Source organism: Psammomys obesus, unplaced genomic scaffold, assembly GCF_907164565.1.
Source record: "Psammomys obesus unplaced genomic scaffold, mPsaObe1.curated_primary_1811, whole genome shotgun sequence".
Lineage (NCBI taxonomy): Eukaryota > Metazoa > Chordata > Mammalia > Rodentia > Muridae > Psammomys > Psammomys obesus.
In genome coordinates, this window is record NW_026587556.1 from 3,286,919 (window position 1) to 3,307,737 (window position 20,819).

At 50.2% G+C, this 20,819-nt stretch overlaps 1 protein-coding gene across 2 annotated transcripts in view; it reads right to left on the bottom strand.

Moving 5' to 3' along the window:
- Positions 1-20,609, bottom strand: part of Gpr137b (G protein-coupled receptor 137B) — a 38,123-nt gene extending 17,514 nt beyond the window's left edge. For both annotated transcript variants that reach the window (XM_055603916.1, XM_055603915.1), the window contains exons 1-2: positions 20,167-20,609; positions 2,747-2,796 (exon numbers count right to left, since the gene is read on the bottom strand). In XM_055603916.1, the coding sequence (XP_055459891.1) occupies positions 2,747-2,796; positions 20,167-20,535 (419 nt within the window). In that variant the 5' untranslated portion in view covers positions 20,536-20,609. The remainder of the gene's footprint in view (positions 1-2,746; positions 2,797-20,166) is intronic.
- Between the last annotated feature and the right edge of the window lie 210 nt (positions 20,610-20,819).

Here is a 20,819-nt window from a genome sequence, read left to right on the forward strand (position 1 = left end):
AAGGTACTGTGGACATTTTCTACACGTTTGCACACTGACCAGAGGAAGGCTTTGACACTTCCCTGAGTGTTACCCAGTGTCTCGGTAACTGTTCGGAAGCTTTGAGGAGACACCGTGACCAAGGCAACTTATAAAAGGAAGCATTTAGTTGGGAGTTTGCCTACAGTTTCAGAGAGTTAGTCCACGGCCATCATGGCAGGAAGCAGACAGGCATGGTTCTGGAGCAGTAGCTGAAAGCCTTACATCCTGATCTACAGGCAGCAAGCAGAGAGACAGTGGTCCTGCCGTGAGCTTCTGAAGCCTCAAGGTCCATCCCCAGTAACATACTTCCTCCAACAAAGCCACACCTCCTAATCCTTCTGATCTTTTGAAACAGTTCCATACCCTGGTTACTGAGCCTCCAAATATGTGAGCCTATTAGGGCCCTTTTCACTCAAAGCACCACACTCAGAGAAGGCTTTGCCATCCCAATACATCTGAGGCTTTGGGGTCCTTGACACGGCCATTCCCGTGTCTAGCAAGGCATAGTCTTTCTCCACTCCCCACAAGTGCATGCATGCCATCCTGGATCAGGCTCCCTCTCTCCAAACCACAGCCACTCTTGCCTGACTCAAAAAGGACACATGAAGCTGTGACCCTTTTTATCCATTTTCCATGTGTTGCCTGTGAGGAAAGAAGGACAAATGTGGGGTCCTTGGCGAATTACCAGGCATGCCAGCTTCTAGAAAGCCCTGTTTAGTGTTGTACTAGCAGCTGCTGAGCTGTGAAAGGCACAAGATTGTGAGCCTCTGCCTCTCTGCCCTGCACAGGTTCTCTGAAGACAGCCCCGGGCACAGTCCGGCTGGTGTCTGTCCAGACGACTCCTCAGGATGCTATCTTAAATATCATTCAAATGGCTATCATCCTTTCATCACAAAGCAAAGCACATCGGGAAAGTACCAAAAGGATAAAGTGTGGTGAAAAGAAAGGGCACTAGAGAGCGCCGTGGAGCACTGAGGAGCATCACGGAGCACCACCAAGCATGGCAGCGTGCCATCCAGCATCACAGGCCACTATGATACATCATCCAGCACCACGGACCATGGCACCTGCTGCCAGCTCTGGGTGTGGATCCCTGTATTCCACGTCCTATCTGGATGCCACAGCAGAACCAACAAACCTCCATTTCCCTTCTCTCCTGCTGCCCACCATCTGCCTCGGCCCAGTACACCACGAGAAGAGGGTATGGGGTGCAGGCTAGATCCACAAATCCCCGTCTGGTCCTTAAACAGGCTGATCTTCCCACCTGTAACCTCTCTTTTCTAGATTTCTGGGTAGCAAAGCCTGTTCTAGCACCTTCGGGATCTGACAATCTTTACCTCCTAGTGCTAAGATCACAAGCATCCATGCCAAGTCACTTTAAAAAAAAAAAAAAATTCTGAGGATCAAACGCAGGTCTTGACTGAGCTAGATCTCCAGACACAAGTCTTAAAGGGGCTGGAACAAAGACTCACAACAATTTACAGGAAACATGTATAATCTAAATACAATCTAAGCTAATCTAATCTATAACTTATGCTTAAAGTTAGAAAGTGTGGGTGTATGTGGGAGGGTCAGGTGCCACAGCACACCTGTGGAAATCAGAGGACAATTATGATAGTTCTTTCTACCACGTAGGTTCTGGGGATAGACCTAGTCATCAGGCTTGCCAGCAAGCGCCTTTACCCACTGAGCAATCTTGCCAGCCCATTTGTGAGAATTTTTGAGCCATTCATGATTGAATCCATGGGTGTGGATTGTATTTAAATGAGGTCTGTGTGTACATTTTTCTTGTGACACGATGATTCACTTTTCCAGTATTTTGTACCCATGGTGGTGAAGTCCTTTGGGCAAGACCACAAAACACAAAGAATGCCATGTGCCCCAGCCCTCTCTTAGGCCCTTTCTTACCATGTCTCCAAAGCCAAACCTGATCATCATTGCTCACCTCTGATGAAACAGGGTCTTATTAGCCAAGATTAGCTCAAATTCACTCCAGAGCACAGGAAGGCTTCAAACACAAGATTCTGCCTCATCATCCTGAGCACAGAGGTTACACAAGCATACCTGAACCAAATCTGACCGTTCTAAGCTTTGGAGCGTGACCAATTTTTCTGACAATGCAGGAGGAGCGTGAACTGTTACCTTTTTTCATAGACTGCGTATGTCACTCAAGGTCTCTCCTGACCATGTTCCTCTCTTGGGCTCCTAGAATAAGTACAACCTCAAACTCGGTGCCTAGCTGAGGTGACTTTGGATTTCTGATCCCTCTGCTTTTACCTTCAGAGTCCAGAGATCACAGGTGTGCACCACAAGTGGTTTTTACTGTCCTCAGGGCTGGACTCAGGCTTTGTGCATGCTAGGCGAGTACTGACCAAAAGCTACATTGTTTTAACTAGTGCTTGAAAAGCGAGCATGATTGTGCATACCCGCCAAGCCAGCAGGCAGGAGGCTGAGGAAGAAGCACAGAGAGCAAGGCAAGCCTGGAGGAAGCGTGTGGGTGGCATGTGTGTGCATGTGTGTACTGTTCCACAGGACCCCTGCAAACCCTATCCACGTGCAGGCTCCTGTGAACAATGGAAAGCATTCCATCAGGCAAACAGGACCACTGCAGGGTTGTCTGGGTGTTTACAGAGGGGTCAAATATGCACACCTCAGCTGGCAAAACAGGTTTCTTGTGCAAACGCTTCACCTTCTGTCTGAGAAGCAATGTTCTGGGGGTACTTACCGATATTTGAGTAACTCTGGAGAATATTTGGACTTGGCCTTGAAAATCACCTGCAATGACAGGAAAACATGGAAGGTTGGGGCGCAAAGTATGGACGGCAACGAGATGTTACCATCACCTAGGGTCCCCCTCCTTCTACAGCAAGATGCCAGACACTTTTCCTGATGGTGAGAAGCAGTCCTCAGGAGGCTGAGGTAGAGAGGGTGCCAGGTTCAAGGACTGCCTGGGCTACCCAGTGATTTTGAAGTCAGCTTCAGCAACTGAGTGAACCTTGTCTTGAAAAGTAAAATAAGGACGGGGTTCTAGCTCAGTGGCCAAGTTGTTGCCTAATACTCACAGGGTCTGAAGAAAAATAAAACCAAACCCCAGGAGTCTTTGTTAAAATATCCAGTGAAGAAGAGAGAGAAACTACATTATTTTCAAGGAGTGTTTTTGAGGCAGGCATGGCGGTCTATGCCCACCATTCCCACACTCAGGAGATTCAAATATTTGAAACCAGCCAAGGCAAGACTCTGTCACAATGAAGAACAACAACAACAAACTGTTGATCTTATCTTGGGAATACATAATTTTATTTCATGTTGTGCCACAATTGGGGGTTCATTCAAAGCATGTAACATTCTCTAACTATACAAGGTCCAGTGCCTCTGGGAGCTGCATTGCCAGCCGGGGCACAAGTGAGTGGCCCTATCCAATGGGCTCAGCTCCATGAACGCTGCTGTCAGCAAAGAGAAAGCAAAGGCCAGCCCTGCTTTCAATGGCTTACAGTCCCACTGGAGAAGAAGGGCCCAGATATACAGAACCACAAAGAAGTCTCTTACTGCAGCTGGTGGGAGCACAGACCTACAGGCCACGGAATCAGCCTCAGACTGGGACACCAACTCCTATCTGCTCTCAGCATGTGCTGCAGCTGTAGCCTAGGTCACATGGTGACACTGGAGAGACTGTGAGCGCATTAGAGTGAACCCAGGACTCCTGTGGAGTCAAGCTCACTTTCAGCCTTGGCCAGTGCTGTTGTCTCTTTCCCATGGGACCTGCAGAATGATGTCTTTGCTCAAGAGATATAAAAAAACCCCAACAGTCCCCCAGCCCACCTTATACAAACTACAAGCCTTATAAATAAGGAAACTTTTTTTTTTTTCTTCCAATAGTCACTGATCCTGGAGCTCGGCCTGCCCACTTTCAGTGAAGGACACGCTGAATGGAATCAGGTGGGACCCGCCAACCCTAGCCAAGACCTATAAAAATCCTTTCCCAGTCCCACGTAAAGGACAGGGTTCCCAGTTCTGGCACACGTGCCTTGTAAGTGTTCACCTACTTCACCTCAACAATTACACCTGTGAGAATTCACACTGAGACAGGACCCATCACGCTGTTCCAACAGAACTGGTACTCAATTTATAATAAACATTATTGGAAATTGGAAAAACGGTCATGTGAACAAATACATTTAAAAACATTAGAAAAAAAAACATTCCTTAAATTATTTGTGTGTGCATGTATATGGGCACTGATGTGCCAGAGCGTGTAGGCAGAACAGGTCCGAAGAACAACCTTAGATGTTCTTGTGGGGGTCCCTGGGATCAAACTCGGGCCATGAGGTTTGGCAGCAAGCATCTTTGGTCACTGAGCTATCCTACCAGCCCTGAAAATACCTGTTCCCCTACAGGAACCCACAGAGCCTTTAGAAGATTATTATAATGTCAGTCTTCGAGAGGAGTGTGCTATACAACAGTTTTCCTAACTTATTTCACCACTCAAGTCTTCCTAATGGTGCTCAGGGAACAGACGCTGGGGAACACTGCCCTATAGTCCAGACGGCACGTTCACGGCAGCTGAGAAAGGGTGATGATACCAGCAAGAATACCAACAATAATTAGGAAGAGCAAGTTTAGTGATGCCCAAGACTTAGCCCCTGGACATGAGCCCGGGTAATGCACTGAGTAGGAAAACCCCACTACTCTCACGCTCCCTCAGAGATGAAACTATCTGACCAACCCTAACTCATCTCACCATTAAAGTCTCATTACCACCTGAAGGGAAGAGGTCATCCCAGATGAAGGCCACTCAGATAGAGGGTGTCACTGGGATCCTCCCAAGCCAACAGCCAGGGCCACATCAAGCTGAACACTGGAACTTCCACCCGCCCTCCTTGTATGGCCATTACAACTTGTCTGCATTCAGCCAAGCTGCTCAAGCTGTGCTCAGCGCTCTTCCTCCATCCTAAACCCTAAGTTCCCTCAAGTTCACAATTGCAGGCAACTGAAACTGAAACAGTGTAAGTGATGAGGGCATGGATATCTGAGAGACAGCATACTCTACCAATACATACACAAATATACTTTCAACATAAACTCTGTCCTCATTAATTTAAAAGACACGCAGCCGGGTGCAGTGACGCAAGCCTGCAACCCCAGCATTCTGGGAGGCAGAGGCAGGTAGATCTTTGCTGAGTTCTAGGCCAGCCTGTCTCAAAAACAAAAACAAAAACAAAAACAAAAAACAAACAAAACAAAACCAAAAAGACATACACGTCCAAACTAAGTTATAATAAATCCAAGTTGCCTTGTGTACCCACTCTGTCTGCAGAGGCTTCACTAAAGATTGATGAAAACTCAGTCTGTGGTCACGTCTTGGTCCTTGGGACCTCTTATCTTGCTACCATCTCCATGAGCCTGCACTGACTCCCACTGACTTTGGCAGGGCCTCCCCCAGGGAGGAGAGGAAGGCTCCCGTGGGGGAGGCAAAAAAAGATTAATTACTCTTGCAGTTTACAGAGCCCATTGACTACACAGGCACCGGGAATGGACACAAAGTCAGACACACAAAAAAAGGTAACAAAAAAGCTACAGGAGGAAAACCCCCGCCAACTAAAAGGTTAACGGGTGAATTCAACAAGAGATTAAGGAAACAGTTCTAACAGGCCAGTCAACGGACTCTGAGCACAGGACAGGCAACAGGCATGTGACTGGCCTCTGTAAAACTGAGAAAAGGAAAAGCCGGCCGCTGACCTGCAGACAGACAGGTGGACATGTCCCTAAATAAGCATGAGTGCTATGAAAAGATGTGAGGAGGTGTGAAGACATGAGGAGGAAAAAGAAGATATAAAGTATAGGAAAAGTGTGAGTTGGAGGGCTGGAGAGATGCCTTAGGGGTTAAGAGCACGGACTGCTCTCCCAAAGGACCCAGGTTCAAATCCCAGCACCCACATGGCAGCTCACACCTGTCTATAACTCCGAGATCAGACACCCCTCACACAGATACGCATGCAGGCAAAACATCAACGCACACAAAATAAAAACAAACTTTTAAAAGAAATGCTTAATTAAAAAAAGAAAAGTGTGAGATGAAGGAGCTGTGAGATTAACCAGGCACAAGGACGTGTAAGGAGGTGTGGAGAGATGCGAGGGTCAGGAAGGTCTGAGGAGAAGTGAGGAGGTGTAAAGAGATCTGAGGTGCAGGAGGTGTTGGATGAAGGGAGGTTATCAGAGAAGGGCGTGGAGAGGTGTGAAGCCCAGGAGGGTCAGCTGGTGTGAGGAGATGAGGGGCAGTGTGGAGAGCTGTGAGCTGGTGGGAAGTGTGAGGGGTTGTAGGGAGGTATGGGAAGGTGTCAAGACGTGACTGGAGGAAGGTGAGGAGATCTAAGAAGGTCTGAAGCGTGAAGACGCACAAGTGTGAGTTGTGAGCCTGGGGAGCACGGGCACAGCACAGAGGCTGGGTCACGTGGTACCACGCGACACCAGCCTGGCACTGGATTGGGACTCCTCATGCCCCAGGTAAGAGCCATGGAAGGTTTTCAGAAGCAAAGGGCCTGCACTGAGGAGGGGTGTGAGTTGGCAGGCAGATCAGGGCCACGCTGTAGACCAGTGGCAGTCTAGGCTGGAAGGTGGTGAGAAAGTGACACGAGGCTTCCTTGGGGTGACAAGGGACAGCGGTGACAGTTGCACAACTCTGAACACACTGCCCTTGTGAAAGGGGGAATCAAGTGAGGTACGGGTTATCCCTCAGTCGAACTGGTTTTTGTTTGTTGTTTGTTTTTTAGAAAGGAGCAAAGAGAAACAGGGAGGGAGAAGTCAGGGCCTCTTCAGCAGTCAAGGTCAGGCTGATGTGTGGGGAGAGGGAGGGTTGTCCTATGGACTGTGGCTGCTGGGCCTGGCAGCTGGGGAGGGCCTGAAGGGAAGTGCACACCCAAAACCGCAGGCAGAGGGAAATGGGAGCCGTGAGTCAAATCTGGACATAATCACTCTTTTAAAATGTCTGCAGGTGACACGTAAGACCAAGGTTATTTGAGAGTGTGAGGCCCTCGTTAAAATTTTAAGACTGGGAGAAGTGAGCTGGCCGGAGGCAGGCACCTAGCAAAGGGGTGGAGTAGTCAGGCTGTGGGCTCTGGGGTGACTTAAATAAGAGTGACCCCCACAGGGAGACAGAGGGCCATCTCTTGTCACCAAAAGAAACATGGAGTACCAGAACTGGGTTAAGTCTAATTGAGCTGTTGGCAAAAGGGATCCCACAGGAATCTCCAAACAACCCAGGCTGTTGCCAAGACTATAGTTTGCAATAGGTCCCCAAACGGACAGCAAGGTCCCATGGCTGAAAACAACAGTCACACAAACCATTGAATAAAGACAGGTCCAGCCGGTGCCTACATGGAGCCTTAATTCACTGGAACACTGCTTCAGAAAGGTTCTCTGCACACTAACAAGACAAAAACGTAAATACACTGCTGGCCACAAACCCCCTATCTACAGTGCTGTATCTTCAAGATATGCTAGGGTAATGGTGGCGTAAAGCCCGTGGGACTAACCAATAACTGATTTGACCTTTAAGGGCCACCCCATGAGGTGGAACCCGTACCGGCCACTACTTGGGTGACCAAGAACCTGAGACTAGCTAGCCCAGGGGCCTAAGGTAAGACCAAGTAACTGCTGGTCTAAAAAAGAAAAAGAAAATGTAGTGATAAAATGACTCCTAAGGCTTTTCTGCTATACTCATAGATCAGTGCCTTGTCCAGCCATCAGACAAGCTTCCTCCTCCAGATGGGAACAAATTCACAAAGAGAGGAAGAGCCCTTGGGACAATGGGATGTCTCCTTCAAATCCCTTCCCCTCAGAGCTCAGTGAACCTCTTGGAGTAGGAGGCGAAGAGTGTAAGAGCCAGAGGGCATGGATGACAGCAAGGAAACAAGGCCCCTGCATCAACATGAGCCCACATGAACTCACAGAGGCTGGGGCAGCATGCAGGGCCTGCATGGAGCTGCCCCAGGTCCTCTGCGTCTATATTATAGCTTCCAATTTAGTGTTTTCATGGGGTTCCTGAGCGTGCAAACAAGTGGGCCTCTGATTCTTGTGCCTTCTCTTGGGCTCTTTTCCTTCTGTTGGTTTGTCCTGTCCCAACTTTGATGTGATAGTTTTTGTTTTTGATAGTTTTTGTTTTATATTACTATACTTTCAAAAATGAATGCATGTGTGAGTGAATGAATGAATGAATGAATGAATGAATGAATGGATGGATGGAAACGTATCCACTAAGGTAAAATTTAACAATTGAACTGTCATTTGTACCTGCCGAGAGAGAGGAAAATCAGTGTTCTCCAAGAGAGTGACACTGGGTGAATCAACCACTCTGGAGCAGGCCTCATGTTCAGGAGTAGCTGACCGACAAATAATGGACTCCACGGTTCTTGTATGTGTGTGCTTTCCTTTGGTTACAGTCTGGCGTTTTGTTGTTTCCCCCCTCCTGCTGACGGAGGATCAGGATGTCGCACTCCCAGCTCCTTCTCCAGCACCATTCCTGCCAGTGTGCGTCCACGCTCTCTGCCACGATGATAATGGACTAAACCTCTGAAACAGCAAGCAAGCCCCCAGCTAAACGCTTTCTCTCAGAAGGGTTGCCTTGATCCTGTGTTCCTCCAAAGCAATAGAACAATGATTAAGACAGGCTCCCAGAGGCTCCTGAGAGGCTGGATCAGGAAAAGGGCATTTCCTCTTTCCCCTCCCAACCCTGAGACCAGGGCTTTCAGGGGATCCCCCACAGTGGGGAAAGAGGGAACAGGAGTGGCCCGAAGGAGGGGCAGGACACACCATCTCATCAGAGACTCCATAGGCCTGTGACCTCGGGCCTTTTCCAAGACAGAAGCAAAGTGGCTTTTTAAAAGCAAACTTCTTTTGGTTTTAGCTTAGCCTCACCAGCCTTTTGCTATCAGTGTGTGTGTGTGTGTGTGTGTGTGTGTGTGTGTGTGTGCGCGCGCGATCGCGCGTGTGTGCGCACGTGCAGGGGGTTGTCAGCACAGACCAACCTCAAAGGCTCAAACCTCCTGCCTTGTCTCTTAGGCAGTGAGCTTATAGTCCCACACCACCACACCCTACTTGCTCTGCTTCTTTACGTTTTACCAGGTGCTCGGCAATGGTGATGCAGGCCACGTAGGAGACTGAGGAAAGAGGATCCAAGTTCAAGGTCTGCCTGGGCAACTGGGTGAAGCCCTGTCTCAAAATGAAAAGTAAAAACGGCTGGGCAGTGATGACATGTCTGCCTCACGTCCAAAAGGACTTGGGTTCAATCTCCGACAAGAAGAAAGGGAAGGAGCAGTTAGGACAGTAATAAAGTCTGACCCAGGTATGGTGTGCCCTAGCAGAACCCAGACAGGGTTTCACACAGGCCTTTGATGTCACTTAGTGACTTCTCTATCATGACAACTGTACATGAGCCTTAAGAGGCTCCAGCTGACAGATGATGGGAATGTGGGGTTCCTGCATGATTTTCTGACTCCCCTCCAACTACTGGTAACCTTACAACCCCTGAGGAACCCCAGGCCCTTCACCACACCCTTACAGACGACAAAGGGGGAACCAGGGCCCTGCTAGTGACGCAGTTCTTTTGAGAAGTGGCTGACCTCTGCCTCTGTTCCCTAATAAATCACAGGCTCTTGATGTCACAAGTAGGTTCACGCCCTTGGAACTCCTGGTGACCCAAGTTTTCAACTGCTATCTCAAGTTGGCACTGACATTTGCTTTCATTAATGTCACATTAGTTGGTCCTGGTAGAAACGGCCCACATTACTCTACCTTTTAGGGTGTGACAGTGTCCATTGCAAACCTGCTGTCCCCCAGAGACATCGCTGTGCCACCTAAGGGTCCTCGACACATCCTAACTTATACTTGATTTGGAATTCGTGCGTTGTTTTTAGGATGTGGGCACACATACTTGTAATCTCAGCATTTGGAAGGCTGGAGCAGAAGGATCATGTTGAACCTGAGCGTAGAGTGAGGCGGCATATTGAGACCTAGTCTCCAAAAATCACCCACCACCACCAAAAAGAATTCTTCCATGGAAACTTTGCAAAATCCTTTCAAAAAATAACATTCTTAAGAGTCCCCAGTTCTGGACCCCTATAAAGATGTAACTGATGGGCAGCTCAGATCTCATGTGGGTGCCCTAGTAGGGTGAGCAGAAGCTCTCTCTGACAATGGATGCTCTTGTCAGCTTTTCAATTACTTCACCCTGGAGGGACTGCCATGCCAGGCCACAGGAGAAGAGGACACCCTCAGCCCTGACACGACTTGATGAGCTGGGGTGCCTGGGAAGAGTTGCTCTCATTTTCTGAGGAACTGGGGAGAGGGGAGAGGGAGGGAAGGTGGGACTAGGAGCTCTAGGGTAGCTGGGATGACAGGCCTGCACCACCACATTTAACTCTTATACTTTGTGTGTGTGTGTATGTATGTGTGCGTGCGTGCATGTGTGTGTATCCACATGGGTATTAAAACTAGGGTTCTCACACATGCTACACAAAAGCACTACCACTGAGCTACATCCCCAACCATTTAAACATTTTATTTCAAAATATTCCATATACACAGAGAGTAATTCATGTGCCCACACTCTCTTCCAATAGTAACACTTTGCATGCCTGTTCCAAGAGTGTGTGTGTGTGTGTGTGTGTGTGTGTGTGTCTGTGTCTGTGTGTCTGTGTCTGTGCGCGCGCGCGCTCACCAGCAAGGTAAACATCACAAGTCTCCCTAAATTACTGCCTGACTTATTTTTTGGGACATAGTCACTCACTAAATCCGGCAATTTCTAATTATGCTAGGATGGTTAGCCAGAGGACTCCAGGGACCCTCCTGTCTGTCTCCCCAGTGCTGGGATTGCAGGCATGTATTGCTATGGATACCTGGGGGGTTTTTTGTTTTTTAATATGTATCTCCTCATGTCAAGCCCTCCTGTTTGTGCAGCAAGCCATCAACACCAGAGCTGTCTCTGTCTTGTCTTCAATAAAATCGGCAGCTAAGCCCTGCTTGTTCTGTTCCCTCCCAGGGCGATCCATTCCCTGAGGCTAGTGTTTTTGATCCACGCAGGCTCATACTTTCATATATACATACATTTTTGTACATACACATCTGTATGTATGCCAGCGGTTCTCAACCTTCCTAATGCTGTGACCCCTTAAGACGGTTCCTCGTGTTGTGGCGACCCCAACCATAAAATTATTCTGTTGCTACTTCATAACTGTAATTTTGCTACTGTTGTGAGTTGTAATGTAGATATGTGTTTTTTTGATGACCCTAGACAAACCCTGTGAAAGGGCCATTCGATCCCAAAGGGTGCTCATGAGCCACAGCTGGTTGAGAACCGATGGTGTATTCAGAAATACACACACAGGTTTGCATTTCTTATGTACGTATCCATACCTCCCACAGCCTTCTGCATGTGGCTCGTCCGCCTTTGACAACACTCAGAATACACAGGTCTCCTGTCCCTATATTTTCACCTAGTTCCACGTTTGCCATGTCTTCAAGGCAAATCCACCATGCAAATCCACCTCAAGCAGAGGAGCATCTAAACGAGGAGCGAAGAGCCTTGTGCTGAATCCAGGCTTCAGCTGTGCATCTGGGAGAGGTACCCGACCTCCCTTGCTCCTCAAGTATCCATCATAAGATGGGTCACAGCACCTGCCTGGTGAGTTGCTGAGGCCTTGGTGAGTCAAAGGAGTAAAGGGATTAGCCGAACACCTGCCTCCTTAGTAGGTGCCCTGTGAGCCTGTGCTGAACTTACATGTCTACTAGGGGATTTGGTATCATCAAATATGTCTTCAAATTGTGATTCTGAATGCCGAAAGGCTAGACTGGATGCTTTCTCGGCCATAAAAGGAACTCTCACACTCCAACAAACAGATGACGGAATTAGCGGCACATGGGCATCTACTCACGGCCCGGCCGCACTTGCCACTTCCTGATACACTGTGGAAATTACCCAAAGCCCTGGCCTTCCTCCTTCGTCCCCTGCCTCCCAGCACCAGCCATCAACCCATGGCTTCGGGGTGGACGTCTGTAGGCTGTGAGCTTCCCCCTTCACAGAGCAGCATGGCGGACAGCCAGGGTCCCTGAAATCAGGTGCAGCGTGGCCCTCTCCACAGGATTCCCTGGAGAATGCAGTCACTCTGGGGGATCTGCAGCTGATCTGCAAGACGGCAAAGTGAGGACGTGCTTCTGCATTCTTTGTTAATCTCTCGTCCGCAAACGGAGATACGGCTAGTGGTCTTCAGTCTTGGCACTAAGAGAGGGTCTGCAGCCCCATAACTATCCCTGTGTCCATGGCAGTGGAGCAGACTGGCCCTACCAAGGTTATCTTGTAGACACAGTCCTATGGAGCAAAACTGTCCTCGGTCCCACAGGGCAAAATTGTCCCCTACCACTTACGAAGGCCAGTTAGTGGTGGTACATGTCTGCAATTCGGTCTTAGGGGGTCTGTGGTGGGAGGACTATGAGTTTGAGGCCAGCATGTGCAATACAGTGAGTTCAAGACCATCCTCCTGTGGAAAGCTCTGCAAACTGAACCCAAGGACACACCAAATGCTGATCTCTCATACCCCAAGTTTTTCCCTGTTCTTATCTGCTGAGGACCAGAAACAGGCTGTTGAAATGTGTGGGCTCAGCATCTTGTCCCATTACCAGGGTTGCACAGATATTCATCTGGGTGCTTCCCCAGAGATGTCTGTGCCCTCTGTCCTTCAGTGCCCACAAGTATCACCCAAGTCTCCTTCTAAGGGGCCGTGTCTCATATAGGTCCTACTTCTACCTGCCAAGGGAGAGGCAGAGGTGGCCTAGCAGGCCCAAGGACAGCTTCTGAGTTGCACACCCCCCTGCCCATCCCACAGTGACTGAGGAAGCACTGTCCACCTGCCTTGGCATGGAGACTAACAACTGAGAACAGCCTTCCTCATTGGGTCTCTCCTCAGTCCCAGGAGCGACAGGGCTTTAGCCACCAGGGCACTATGATCTTATGACCATCTTCTCACTGCGGGCCTTGACCACAGGTTCAGTTCAGTAGCCAGGGCTGCTCAGCTGCTGCAACAGCCCGGGGGAGATTAACCAGCGACATGGAGGTTGCATTCCCCCCCACAGTAGGGACTAGTCAGTCAAGCCCAAGGGCTCCCCAAAAGAGGGCCACCCGGCCAGCATGCAGCAGCAACACATCACATCTTACCCTAACAGGACTTTTTCCTAGAAAGCAAACCTTGCAAAATCATACAAGTTAGCACCAAAAAACCGCCCAGGTTTCCCCTGACAGAGTAACTCTGGGCTTCAGAAATAAGGCAAACGTGGGGGTTTTTAGATTTTCCCAGGAACCCATGACCTTGTGGGTCATGTGGTGTTGGATGGCATGCCTCGTGTTCTACAGAGAATGAATAGCTATGGGAACTCCTGAAGGGGAAAAGGGAAGCAGCCTGGCTGAGGAGATTTTTTTTTCCTAGTACTGCGGCTGGAACTTAGGGTTATGTATACTAAGCAAGCGCTCTTCCACTGAGCCACAGCCCCAACCTTCCCTTTACATTTTTACTCGAAGACAATGTCTTACCAAGCTGCCACAGGCTAGCCTTGAGCTCATTCTGTAGCCCAGGGAGGCTTTAAAATATTGATCCTCCTGCCCCAGTCTCTTGCATTTTGGAGTTAACAGGGCCGTGGCGGCAGGGACCTTAGAGTTCAGCAACCAGGAGGGAAGGGACAAGCCTGCATCCCAGCAGACAAACAAGGAAAGGCTCTCAGGGTGGCTGGTTCCAAGTAGAAAGGCAGCTTTGCCTAGATGCACAGGCCTGTCATCCCAGCTGCTTGGGAAGCTGAGACACAGGGATCATAACTTAGCCTGCCTGGACCACAGAGTGAATTCAAGTCAGCCCAGGCAACACAGGCTCAAAATAATAGGTAGAAAGAGAACTAAGGATATAGCGTAATGGGAGCACTTCTGTGGCGGATGGGAGGCCCTAGGATCAATCAATCCCCACACTACGAAACACAGAGGGTCACTTGGATATGTAACATCCAGATGGAAAGGGCGGTGGTGGCTGCCTGAGGCTGACGTGAAAAAGGAAGGGGTGACTACTCAATGGAAGCTACAGGCTGGATGTGACTTGGCCCCCTGAGGAACTGCATATTGGACGTGTGGTCGCTCCCGTGACTGTTGCAGGATGTTTGCTCACACTGGAAAAACATGTTCCTAGTTGTGGTGGGGCTTAGCCGTAGCACTCACCTTTCTTTAATCCAATAGCTTTCTGTACGCAGGATTAGCTAAAGTGGTAGAGCAAGCAACCAGTGGCCAGGGAGCAGACACAGGAAAAAAACCATAGAGAGGAAGCCTGGAGGATAGAGAGAGAGAAGCACAGGACAAGAAGTACAAAGGAGGGACATTCAGTTTGAAGGGTTTCTAAGACAGCGTGGGGAAGGAGGGGCTCTTTCCTTCTGAGACATCGGCTGAGTAGGAAGGTCAGCTAGGTGCTTCCTCTATGAGCGAGCAGACTTTTACCCCTGCATCTGGCTCCTGAATCTTTATTGGTAAAATAAAACATTTGGGATTTTGTTTAAAAACAAATGTGACCATACTAAGTCTTAGTAAAAAACATTGTCGATGAATGAGTGATTCTCTTATAAGCAAAGCCCAAGGCTGGCTTGTGACTTTCCTGCAGGACTTGGTCTAGCGAACCTCACAGAATAAAGGTTGGGCAAGAGCTAGGAAAACAAACAGGTTTGTCCTAACCCCAGGGCTAGCCAACTACAGTCCACTGACCAAGTCCATCCTGAAGGCTATTTTTAAAACCTGTGTGTTAATGATGGTTATTATCTTTATAAAGATTATTTAAAAATATAAGAAAGGAGCCAGGTGCCGTGGCACACACCTGTAATCCCAGCACTTGGAGAGGCAGAGGCTGGTGGATCTCTGAGTTCAAGGCCAGCCTGGACAAAGCAAGTCCAGGATGACCAAGGGTACACAGAGAAACTTTGTCTGGAAAAACCAAAAGAGGAAGAAGAAAGTGGAAAAGGGATATGTGACAGAGACCACGTGTGGCTCACAGACCTGAGGTCCTGGCCAGCACCTGGTTTCCCTTTCTTTCTACATAAGCCTGAGGAATAAGCCTCTTGGGGAAGAAACTACCAGGCGTTGCTCATCCCTCCCAGGTGAAGACTTCAACCTCAGCTGAAGAATGAATTAGAATCAATGAGCCTCTGCAGCCTCCACAGCTGAGCTCTTAGTGCACCTACTTTTCTGTCTTAGGAGCCCTGGCCAGCTGAAGTTCAAGACTGGCAGGACTTCCAATCGGAAGTGGCTTTTACCTCACAAGGAAATTCAAGGTGACCGGGAAGAGCTACAGGAAGTGGACACAAGACTGGATCTTCCCCAAACCCTGGATCCCGGCAGGTGGGGTGCTGCTGCAGAGTGCAAAGGCACACACGGGTGTAGACAAAACGATATTCAGAGACACACAGGGGCAAGCACGGCAAACGTGTACCTGAAGAGACACATAAGCATGAATACTAACATGTACATAGGTATTCACACAGAGAAGTGCACAGGAGTACACATACAAGACACAGACCCGCATGTACACACAAGCAGGTTTCCACAGGTGTACACAGGCGAACACACACAGATATATACACAAGCATGCACACTGACATATATAGGGGTTCACACCCAGGCACACAGGTACATGTACTTGCAGGCCATTTTGCGGACACACGAGCATGCAAACATAGGCAACTTCTTATAGAAGTGCACAGACATTGACAGGTAAGAAGGTACACGGGGCAACTCAGTACACACGGCATTGGCACTGGCAAAGCCTTTGCACCTGTGCTCACATATGCAGACGTACAAATGCACACTGAGAAACGCACACAGCTCGGGCTCACCCAGAGCGCCTGGGCTATGTATGGGTGGTGCACGGCCCAGGCTGGGCATAGTGCCAGCTGTGACACAAGATGCCTGGGAGTCAGCAAGATCTGCCCGGTCTGTTTCCCAAGCTTTAGACCACTACACAATCACAGAGAGGCCTAGAGGCTTTCACCTCCCAGGTCCCAGAGGCCTGACACATAGCAGGTGTTTCACCTGACGTTATCGCTCACTCCTCATGTGCCTCCTCAAACCACCCCACCGCCATGGCAGGACCTGGTCGGAGGATCCAAGAAAAGCCTCTACCAGTTCCACCCAGCCGACCTCAGAAGACTCCAAAATTGGAGTTCTGGAACTGGAAATTTCTAGGAAGGGTGTCTAGGACACACAGCAACCAGGAATTCGAAGCCCCAACCACCTCATGACCCTCTGCTCTGAAAACATACCTGCCCCATGCAGGAGTTGAGACCTTTCGCTTTAGACTGCCTCTACACCCCAGTGAAGGAGACAGGACAATATCCCACACACAGAAACTTTCCCAGGCCTCAATCACAAAGCCCCATCCTGCCCTAACTATGAAGAAAGTGATCTGAAGCTGTGCTTAGCCCGCTCTAGGTCCAAGGCTTCTGTGCAGGTCTGGCCCTCCCCTGCGAGCTGTGTGAAACTCAATTGTTCCCTGGAGTAAGCGCAAGGACCTCCCACTGAGAACAACAAGTCCTTTAGGGACTGCACACACACACATTAATACAGCTTTCTTCCGATTAGCAGACCAAGCCGCCCACCGCCTGGCCTCCATCTTTCCAGCTCCATCAGAAGGTGAGGCTGAGATGGAGAGTTTCATGAGCCTACTGGCATGAGAGGCCCTCCTTCTGGGTCTCTGAAGAGCCTCAGCAGGCACCTGCTGGCCCGAGATTGTGTAGGCCCAATGGGTACAGCCATCAGAGGTAAGTGGCTTGCTAAGGAAGTTCTGGTTGAGCTCACCCTCAGAGGGCCTGGGAATCTGAAAGACCCAACAAACTTAGAAGTGGTGCCTGCCCTTGTCTCCATTTTCTGTAGGGGAGGGTTCCTGTCAGGCAAGGGGAAGGGACCCAGATGCGGGATCCAGAAGACACTAGTAGACACACAGCCCAGTATCTGTGTGGTTAAACAATCCAGGGATCCTGCTGCTAAGGCTTCATGCAAAAGAATCAGAAAGTGGGCCAGAAGGAAGCTAACGCCCACGTCATAGACAAAGCAGTCACCCACAGAGGCAGGGCCAGGGCAGGACCAGGGCAGACAGGTTGAGCTACCGGGCAAGGCACTGCTCCCCAGACGGAGCCTCAAAGGAGAGCAACGGGCTGAGAGTCCGGGAAACACCCTTCTCCAAACAGCTGTACAAGTACAACAGAAATACCATGGGGCATTCCAAGGCGGGGTCCTTCTACCTGGGCTGCAGACTTTGCGGGTAGTGCCTCCTCTTTCTGAGTCTTGGGAGGAGAAACAGTTCATGGGTTACATATAAGAACGGCTGGGTGACATGAGGGCCAGGAGTAAGGATGTGATGTGGACGGCAGCTTCCTGTACCTCCCAGACTCTCTTCTTGATCATTTCCAACCACTGGGCCATCTAGCTCTCTCCTACCCAGCCCCCTGCCTCAGAACCTCCATCCCTCGGGATGTAGGTATTGCACGGCCCAAGTCTCCTGGCCCTCACTCTCTCCAGTCCCTTAAGTCATAGCTGGCAAGTGTGTGTGTACATGCTTTAACACTCCAACTGGATTTGAATATTTTTAGCAGGGACTGAGGCAAGTGTCACCCTGTAGTCTTGGCTGGTCTCGAACTTTCAGCAATCCTCCTCCTGTCTTCCCCTCCCAAATGCTGAGGTCACAGAGAAGCACCACCAGGCCCAGACAGCACATACTTCTTTCTTTTTTTCTCTTTCTTTCTTTCTTTCTTTCTTTCTTCTTCTTTCTTTTTTTCTCTTTCTTTCTTCCTTCCTTCCTTCCTTTCTTTCTCTCTCTCTTTCTCTTTCTTTTTTGAGACAGGGTTTCTCTTCGTAGCCTTGACTGTTCTGGGCTCACTTTGTAGACCAGGCTGGCCTCAAACTCACAGCGATCCACCTATCTCTGCCTCTCTGAGTGCTGGGATTAAAAGGCATGCACTACCAAGACCTTGGTCAGCACACACTTCTTAATTGCTAGTCACCGTCCTCCCTGACACTTTCAGATTTTTGTGGTCTGTAATGAGCTCAGGCAGAGTGATCCTGGGAAATCCACATTTCAAGCATTTCTGGTGGCTGAGAACCCCCTGTCAAAGAACAAGCAATGGCACAGCAGGCTGGAATCCAGGAGCCAACTTTCTAACTCTCCAGAAGGACCAGAATTTTTGTCAGGAAGCTAGGAACGTCCTCACTGTGCTGCCTCATCTCCTGCCAGCTACCCCAAGTCCTCAGACAAAATACCCCTTGCTACGGTGTGCTCCCCCTGTGAGGACATAAAGGAAACAAGGGTAGTGATTTGAGGCCTTGCCACCAGTGGCTCTGTCTGCCTGGTCACTTTTCCCCTTGCTCAGCATTTACTCAACAACCAGCAGATGGTGCAGAAAATGTGCCGGCTGGCCCCTAATCCGGCTGTAAGGGCAGGCTTGGCATGTGACCACTAGAGAGCCAGGGCAACATACTCAAAAGAGACAGGGATAAGATCTCCATCGGAGACACAGCTTTTCCGGGTGACACCACCTCACCTACTGTTTGCATCGTGCATAAACCACCCCATTTTCACCCAGTCACAAAACCCATTTGTCATGAAGCTGACGGCCTGGAATGAAGTTTAAAAGTAGCACTCAGACGGGCCATGGCCATTACCCCTCGACTGCACAATAATCCGACCCACAGGACCACTAAGAAGCCTCCAAGCAGAGAGTACATATAGTATTAAATATTAATATATATCCATACACTCATATACCACTAAATAGTACATCTGACGGGGGAGAGGGGTGCAGGGGTCTTACGCTGTAGCTCGGGCTAGCCTGGAACTCAAAGCAACCTTCCCAGCTCAGCCACCCAAGTCCTAAGATTATAGGTATGAACCACCACACCCACCCCATCTGATAGCTTTCCTCCTCCTTTCTTTAGTTTCCTTTAGATTCCCTACAGAGTCCCATACATCCCAGGCTGGCCCCAAACTCGAAATGTAGCTGAGGCCGCTCTAGAACCCCTGATCCTCCAGCTGCCACTTATCAAGTACTAGGATTTCAGGTGTGCGCCAAACACATCTGGTCTTTATTAACCAGAAATAGTTCTTCCAAAATTTCAGTCAGCAGTTTCTGCTCTACAAGGACCATTCTGACTGTGGCCCATCAGAATTGCACCGCTGCCCTGCACCCCAATAAGGACCATTATCTTTTCATCAGTAACATTTTTCTTTTGAAAAACGAGAGATCCCGTTCAAAGGCACAGAATGCCTGCTTGCACAGGGCCTCTGCCAAGGAGAAGACACTTTAATCACCCCCGTCGGGTGGCACAGTGCTCCCTGGGCAGAGTACTGGTGATAATGTACATTTTTAGTATTTGCAAAACTAAGGGGAACTTGGAGCTGGCAAGGTGTCATCAAGCCTTTGTGAAGTGCTTCCCTTGGTACCTATAAAGCCTCCTGCAACCACTGTACGTTCATTAAGACGCGGCCTCGTGCAACCCTTTAGCGTATTAACTACAGGTCTCATAAAATGAAGCTGGCGAGCCTGTAAAAGAGCCCGGGTTCAATTTTATGGCTTATTTCTTAGGGCTTCTCCGATGAGCTCAGACAGCAAGCCAGAAACCTCCTGCAGCCGGGGAGCTGGGTGTGCCACCAGACTGCCGTGGTGTAGCAATCCTGTGGAATGAGTTACTAATTCACAGTACAGTGGGGCTCCTAATCCCGAGGGTTCAAAACATCTCATCAAAACCAAGCCCGTCCCATCATTATTCCCAACAGGCTGTGTCTGGCCCCAAAGTGGGGCCAACACGCAGACAGCCTTCCAGGCTAAGGGTGGGTGTCTTGAGATGAGCAAGGGAGACAAGGGAAACGAAGGGTTCAGGCACCCCTTGCCACCAGCACTGAAAACGAGATGCGCACAGAAGACTCCGGGTACCCGGCGCGGAATCGCCTGCGAATAGGGCCCTGCAGATGGCACGGTTCCCCGGGACCCGCGCCTCGGCCCCACCCTCTCCACCTGCGGACGAGGAGACACGCCCTCTCCTGGAGGATGGAGGGCCACCCCGGCAGGTGAGCGTCTCTCGGGACTCACCTGCGTGAAGTACAAGTTCATGAGCGTGAGGGTGAAGAACTGCAGACACACGGGGAAGCAGTAGAGCAGCCAGAAGACGAAGGGGCTGAAGGAGTTGGCTGCCACAAAGTCTCGGAAGTAAAAGGAGAAAAGCACGGTGCGCAGCGAGGCCCAGAAAAGGCAGAGGAAGAGGAAGACGCTCTGGTAGCTGAGCCGCTTGTGGCGGTAGCGCAGCACCAGCCAGAGCTGCGCGTAGATGAACACGAAGAGGAGCGCGTAGAAGGCTGTGTAGACGGCGGTGAGGCCGAGCTTCACGTAGGGCGGCACCGCGGGGCTCAGCGTGGGCGGCAGCGACTCGTTGCGCCCCGGCTCCCACAGAGGCGCCTCCATCGGGCTGGGGCCGCTCGGGCTTCATCGGGGCTCGCAGCCTCCGGCTCCCGGGTACCGGCGCATCGCGCCGCGGCCGCCGCTCCAGAGCCCAGCCGGGAAAACAAGCCGCACTTCCTCCCGCCGCACCACATGATCTGCTGGGCGGCCTTTGTCTGCGATTGGCAGGGCCGCGCCCCCAGGAGCGCGCGCCCGCCCACCCGCCCGCCCATCGCGGCCCCGCGCGCCCCTGGGTGCGCGCGCCCCAGGGACGGCGGCCTCAGAGCTGGAGGCTGGTGGGTGCTCGA